This window comes from Otolemur garnettii, unplaced genomic scaffold (genome assembly GCF_000181295.1).
Source record: "Otolemur garnettii isolate 467f Iridium unplaced genomic scaffold, OtoGar3 scaffold00080, whole genome shotgun sequence".
Lineage (NCBI taxonomy): Eukaryota > Metazoa > Chordata > Mammalia > Primates > Galagidae > Otolemur > Otolemur garnettii.
The window spans coordinates 3,929,217-3,936,405 of NW_003852475.1; the positions used below are offsets into that span (position 1 = coordinate 3,929,217).

The following is a 7,189-nucleotide window of genomic DNA, read 5'->3' on the forward strand; positions in this document are numbered from 1 at the left end:
CTAACAGCCTCAATCAGTGCAACCTCATTCTTGTATCCTCAATGAATCCCAAATAATTAAAAAAAAAAAAAGACTTAAAAGACAACCCATCCTCAAAGAACTTATCCCTTTCATCATAGCAAACCCATGAGGTGGGTGGGGTATCTCCAGTTCAAAGATGAGGAAAGTAAGGTGCAAAAAGATTAGGTGATTTTTCCTAAGCTCAAAAAATCAAGTAGTAGCAAAACCGGGCCTAGATCCTAAATCTTTGATTTACAATCTAATTCTATCAGACCATGACAAGAGGGGAAAACAGACAAGAGTAAGAATAATGCCCAGAGGAAGAACAGACCTGAACGTATCTCCTGGCTGCCTCCACATCCTCCTGGTTGGAGGGGTCTCTGGGTTCAGCCCAATCACTGCTGATGGTGATGGAAATCACGCCTCCTTGACTGGCACGATACACATCGTTGTACAGATGCCATGCCTCAGCATGAGCCTTGATGAGGTTGTGGCCAACAATGTAGGGTGCAGTGCCAGGCCTAAAGGAGATTCCTGGAAACACACAGGGATGTCAACAGAGGATGGATGTGGCCTAGAGTGTTATTACCTGCCTACGGATGTCTACTTTTTTTTTTTCTTTGGCCAGGCCGGGTTTGAACCCTCCAGATCCAGTATATGGGGCCAGCACCCTACTCTTTTGAGCCACAGGTGCTGCCCCCTGATGTCTACTTTTAATAAAAATTTTTTTCCAAGGACATGGATTTTATTGGGGACTACTGGGGAAGGGGAAGAGCTAGGGCTGGTGGGTTGATGGGGGAATAGGCTTCTTGCTTTTTAATTTAGTGCATGTTGCATGGAGGTTAGAATGTGTGAATTAAATTTTTTTTTTTTTAAATAGAGTCTTACTTTGTTGCCCTCAGCAGAATGCCATGGTGTAAGGTGACCAGATTTTAACTTTGATAAAGCGGGACACCATTGATTGGAGGTGAGGTAGAGGAGGGGTGTGTTCTTGATTAAAAATTTGGTCTATATGGAGCAACAAAACTTTTCATAGAATGCAAAAATAGTATTGTAATTTTTAAAAATTTCAATGTAAGTACAATTTACAAATATAGTACATTAAAAAATAATTATGTATAGGGCGGCGCCTGTGGCTCAAAGGAGTAGGACACTGGTCCACATGGGGGACCATGCCCAGGAGGGGAGTAGGGAGTTTACATTAGCCTTTTTTTTTTTTTTTTTTTTGAGACAGAGCCTCAAGCTGTCCCCTTGGGTAGAGTGCCATGGCATCTCAGCTCACAGCAACCTCCAACTCCTAGGCTCAAGCGAGTCTCCTGCCTCTGCCTCCCAAGTAGCTGGGACCACAGGCGCCCGCCACAACGCCCGGCTATTTTTTGGTTGCAGCCGTCGTTGTTTGGCGGGCTGGGCTGGATTCGAACCCGCCACCTTGGGTGTACATGGCTGGTGCCTTAGCTGATTGAGCCACAGGCACCGAGCCATAGGCACCCGGCCACATTAGCCTTTTCATTTCCAAATGAAGTTACTTTAACCTCTTCATTCCCGAATGGACTTACATTAACCTTTTCAGCAGCAAACCTTATATTCCCTTCCCATTGTCCCACCCTTCCCTAGATTGTCCTGCATTCTTTCCAAAAATTGGGACTTTTTAAAAACACTGCAGGACGTAGGACAAATTGTTAAAAATGGGGACTGTCCCGCCAAAAGCAGAACATCTGGTCACCTTACCATGGTGTCATAGCTTACAGTAACCTCAAACTCTTGGGCTTAAGCGATTCTCTTGCCTTGGCTTCCCAAGCAGCTGGGACGACAGGCACCTGCCACAACACCCAGGCGTTTTTGTTTTTGTTACTGTCGTCATTTTAGTAGGCCCTGGCCAGGTTCAAACCCACCAGCCCCAGTGCATGTGGCCAGTGCCCTAAACACTGAGCTATGGGTGCCGAGCGAATGTCCCCTTTACATTTAGGGAAAAGACCGTAGACTGTGGCATTTGGAAGACTGGACCCTAACTTTAAGTAGGAATTTGAGCCTGGCTCTATCTCTTAGTAGCTGGATGTGTCATTTTGGGTGAGTAATTTGGCCATTCACTTTCCTCTTCAGTAATGTGGGCAACAGAGGGTGCTTGTGACAGGGAAATGAAACAATGCATGTGAAGCTCCCACCACCACTGTCTGGGAGAGAGAAAGCACTTGGTAAATGGTGGCTTCTGTCCCCTTCCTCTGAAAGAATAGTTCATAAGTCTTAGGCCAAATACCCATAATAGAGGGTGCCTCAGGAGTCGATAACCTGGAGCTGTTTGAGTCAATGTGAAAACTAGCATTGGAGAATATAGCTAATGCAAGCAGCTGACGCAGAGATTCCTTGAGCACAAGGGATACCAGAGAAGCCACCTCTCCTGTGTTGAGGGAGTGGTAAACATTAGTGCCAACTGAGAGCCAGTGGAGGATGCAGCTCTTAATAACTCAAGACACATCTTCCCATGGCTCTTTTTAGCCATTTACATGTGATTCTGGGGAGTCACATTGATGAATAACAATTCACTCTCATAAGCTCAGAGCTGGAGAAAAGGAAAATTCACTGGTTCTCAGCATGCAAAGATAGGTCCACAATCCCTTATTCAAAACCCATACGGATCCAAAAATCCTACTTCTAGGTATTTATCCAAAAGAAAGGAAATCAGTCCATCAAGTGGATGCCTGCACTTGCATGTTTATTGCAGCACTATTCACAATAGCCAAGAGATGGAATCAGCCTAAGTGTCCATCAGTGGATGAATGGATAAAGAAAATATGGTATATTACACAATGGAATGATATTTGGCCATAAAAAAGACTGAAATTGCACGTGCTCACTCATATGTGGGAGTTGACAAAAAAAGCTCTCATAGAAATTGAGAGTAGAATTGTGGTTTTTAGAGGTTGGAAAGGGAAGTGGGGAGAGGAGGATAGACAGGAGCTGGCTAACAGGTACAAAATTACAGCTAGATGAAAAAAATAAGTTCTAGTGCTCTGCAGCATGTCTGGTGATTGTAGTTAACACTAATATAGTGTCTACTTTGAAAAGCTAGAAGAGAGGAATTTGAATGTTCACACCACAAAGAAATGATGGTTATGGAAATTCCTCTGATTTGATCCTCACATATTATATGGCAATATCACTCTGTACTCCATAAATATGTATAACTATTACATGTCAACAAAAACTAAAAGGAAAAACACCCCTTAGAGTCAGATGTGATTTGGAATTAAATGTTTTCTGTGTTTTGAAAAGTAATACATTGTACATATGTATTTCCTATGATCCCACAGGCCCCGCTCTCCACAGGCACATTGGCATCCCCATAGCAGGACTTGGGAATGCTCATACTAAGTGGGATAAAGACTGCAAGCAGCTTTGTCTTGTTACATGAGCTCAGGTCAGACAAATCAAGGATCAGAGCCTTGCAGGGACACAGAATGTGGACCTACTGTGTGGCCTAACAGTTGTCCTTCCCTGCATCCATCTGTCCATATCCCTGACCTCTGAGAGCCTCCCTCCCAATTCAGGTTTCTGAGGCACTGCCCTGGGGCTTTCTTGGGTGCTTCCTTCCTCTGCCCCCTTTGAAGAAAGCCACATTCCCAAGAGCAGACAATTCAGGCCTGGGACCTTTACCTGGAGCTGCTGTCCCATATCCATAGCCCTGGAGAGCAATGACATAGGGCTCATTCAGTGTGATCCAAAACTTCACCTTGTCTCCCAGCCTCCGGAAGAGCACATCTGCATACTCCTTGAAGCGCTGCACAACTGTCTCATTCTCCCAGCCTCCCACATCCTGGAGCGCCTGAGGCAGGTCCCAGTGGTAAATGGTCACCTGTGAGAAAGCCAGATCAGTGCTTCCATCAGTCATGCTTTCCATGGGAAGCCCTTGCCATTACATGCCCACATAAATGTCCAGTGCTGGCTTGGTGCCTGTAGCTCAAGCGGCTAAGGTGCCAGCCACATACACCAGAGCTGGCAGGTTCAAATCCAGCCCGGTCCTTCCAAACAACAATGACAACTACAACCAAAAGAAAAAAAAATAGCCAGGCCTTGTGGCGTGCCTGTAGTCTCAGCTGCTTGGGAGGCTAAGGCAAGAGAATTGCTTAAGTTAGGAGTTGGGGCTCGGCGCCTGTGGCTCAAGCGGCTAAGGCGCCAGCCACATACACCTAAGGTGGCGGGTTCAAATCCAGCCCAGACCGGCCAAATAACAATGATGGCTGCAACCAAAAAATAGCCTGGTGTTATGGCGGGCTCCTGTGGTCCCAGCTACTTGGGAGGCGGAGGCAGGAGACTTGCTTGAGCCCAGGATTTGGAGGTTGCTGTGAGCTGTGATGCCACAGCACTCTACCCAGGGGGACAGCTTGAGGCTCTGTCCCAAAAAAAAAAAAAAAAAGTTAGGAGTTGGATGTTGCTGTGAGCTGTGATGCCACAGCATTCTAACCAGGGTGACAGCTTGAGGCTCTGTCTCAAAAAAATAAAAAAAAAAATGTCCAGTGCTAAGCTGAGGGTGAATTATGAGACAAAAAGGCCCAAAAGGTTTTTCCTTGGTGGGGGAGGGGCAAATTGGGAAGGAAACTCCTTCATGCCTTTTAAATTCAGCACCCTGTAAATTAATTGGCAGTTCAAAAATTAAATTTGAAAACAGCATTTTGTTTACACAATAGATGTGCTGCCCTGGCACAGCTGACTCCTGCATGGGCACCTCACTGGGGCCTGGCCAGGGCCAATCCTACCTGGGGCTGGATATTGGCAGCCAGCAGCGCGTCAATGAGCCGGGAGTAGTAGTTCAGGCCAGCTTCATTGATGTACTTGGTGGTTCCATCAGGGAGGATGCGAGTCCAAGAGATGGAGAAACGATAGTGGGAGACACCCAAGTTCCTCAGGGCCACCACATCCTCATCAATCTTGTGGTAGCTGTCACAAGCCACGTCTCCAATGTCATCATTCTCAACCCTCAGCGGTGTGTGAGAAAATGTGTCCCAAATACTGAGTCCTTTGCCGTCTGCTCTCCATGCACCTTCAATCTCAAGATGAGAAGACGTGGTATAAGTAAATCATTCAGCCAAGCACTCACAGTTCCTTTCTGTCACTGGGGGAGGCCCAAGTCAGGGCATTCATCAGCATCACTTCCTCTGGGAGTCTCTCTGGCCACCCCTCCAGGATCTGACCTCCGAAGCTCTCTACCCACACGGCACACCCCACTCCCACCAGAGAGGACAGACAGAGGCAGAACTTGGGAAGCAGGGACCTATCGCCAACTGCCGGGCAATCACTTTTACCTTTGTATATTTCATTTTTCTGAGGAAAAGTAAAACCATCCCATTTCCTGCATTAGTGAGCTTCATTTACAGTAACAGTAGGACGCTTTTAGGGCATCGGAAAAAGCCCAGGCCCACATTTAGAGCCAATTAGAGCAAACTGCCTGCTTGGCGAAATCTAGCTGAGGAAGAAAGGCACCCAGCATATACTCTCATATAATTACATGTGAATAAGAACGCTTTGGCTAACTATGGATAGCATATATATGTGAAATAATAAGGGAGCTGAAAAACTCCTACAGGCCTGTGAAATTGTAGCATGCAACGCATTACTTTCAGGGTAATGCTGTCGAGCTGGTGGAAATAAATCTAATGCACTACTGGGCAAATAAAAGTATAGCATAGACAATTACGTATGGTACATAATACTGATAATGGCAATAAATGACTGGTACTAGTTTATTTACTCTACTATACTTCTTGTGGTTATTTAGAGTGTACGCCAACTTAGTAAGAAAAAAAGTTTGAGTGGCACCTGTGGCTCAATGAGTAGGGCGCCGGGCCCCGTATACTGAGGGTGGTGGTTCGAGCCCGGCCCTGCCCAGACTACAACTACAAAAAAATAGCCGGGGCATTGTGGCGGCACCTATAGTCCCAGCTACTTTGGAGGCTGAGGCATGAGAATTGCTTAAGCCCAAGAGCTGGAGGTTGCTATGACACCATAGCACTCTACCAAAGGCAACAAAGTAAAACTTTGTCTCTTTAAAAAAAAAAAAAGGAAGAAAAAAGTTAACTGTAAAGCAGCCTCAGGCAGGTCCTTCAGTGGGTATTCCAGAAGGTATTGTTGGTTGGGTACACTGGCTCATGCCTGTAATCCTAGCACTCTGGGAGGGTGAGGCAGGTGGATTGCTTCAGCTCAGGAGTTCAAGACTGGTCTGAGCAAGAGAGAGACCCCATCTTTACTAAAAAAAATTTTTTAACTAACTAAATGTAATTAAATGATTAATTAAAGAAGAAGAAGATCTTATTATTTGAAGGAGATGATAGCTCCATGGGTGTCATTGCCCTTGAAGCGCTTCCTGTGGGACCCTGGAGGGAGGTGGAAGACAGTATTATTGATGAACCTGACCCCGGGTAGGCCTAGGCCAAGGGGTGTGTTTACATCTTAGCTTTTAACAAAAAAAGTTCAAAAGCGGCTCAGTGTCTATGGCTCAAGTGGCTAAAGCGCCTGCCACATATACCTGAACTGGTGGATTCAAATCAAGCCCAAGCCTGCCAAACAACAATGACAACTGCAACAAAAAATAGCCAGGTATTGTGGTGGGTGCCTGTCGTTCCAGCTACTTGGGAGGCAGAGGCAGGAGAATCACTTAAGCCCAGGACTTGGAGGTTGCTGTGACCTGTGATGCCATAGCACTCTACCCAGGGCTATAGCTTGAGGTTCTGTCTCAAAAAAGAAAAGTTCAAAAGAAAAAAAAATTGAAAATTCAAAACTACAATAAGATTTATAGAATAAGAACTCAGACTGGGCATGGTGGCTCACACCTATAATCCTAGCCAAGGAGGAGTGGATTGCTTGAGCTCACAAGTTTAAGACCAGTCTGAACAAGAGTGAGACCCTATCTCTACTAAAAATAGAAAAAAAAAATTAGCTAGAGGCCTGGCTCTGTGGCTCACGCCTATAATCCTAGAACTCTGGGAGGCCAACGCAGGTGGATTCCTTGAGCTCAGGTGTTCAAGACCAGCCTGAGCAAGAGTGAAGCCCTGTCTCTAAAAAATAGCCAGGCAGGCTCGGCGCCTGTGGCTCAAGCGGCTAATGGCAGGTTAGAATCCCCAGCCCGGGCCCGCCAAACAACAATGACGGCTGCAACCAAAAAAATGGCCGGGCGTTGTGGCGGGCGCCTGTAGTCCCA

At 46.1% G+C, this 7,189-nt stretch overlaps 1 protein-coding gene across 1 annotated transcript in view; it reads right to left on the bottom strand.

Annotated features, from left to right (window-relative positions):
• Positions 1-7,189, bottom strand: part of LCT (lactase) — a 79,283-nt gene that overhangs the window by 16,367 nt on the left and 55,727 nt on the right. Inside the window, exons 10-12 of the mRNA XM_003794381.3 lie at positions 4,752-5,042; positions 3,652-3,850; positions 332-534 (exon numbers count right to left, since the gene is read on the bottom strand). Of these exons, the coding sequence (XP_003794429.1) occupies positions 332-534; positions 3,652-3,850; positions 4,752-5,042 (693 nt within the window). The remainder of the gene's footprint in view (positions 1-331; positions 535-3,651; positions 3,851-4,751; positions 5,043-7,189) is intronic.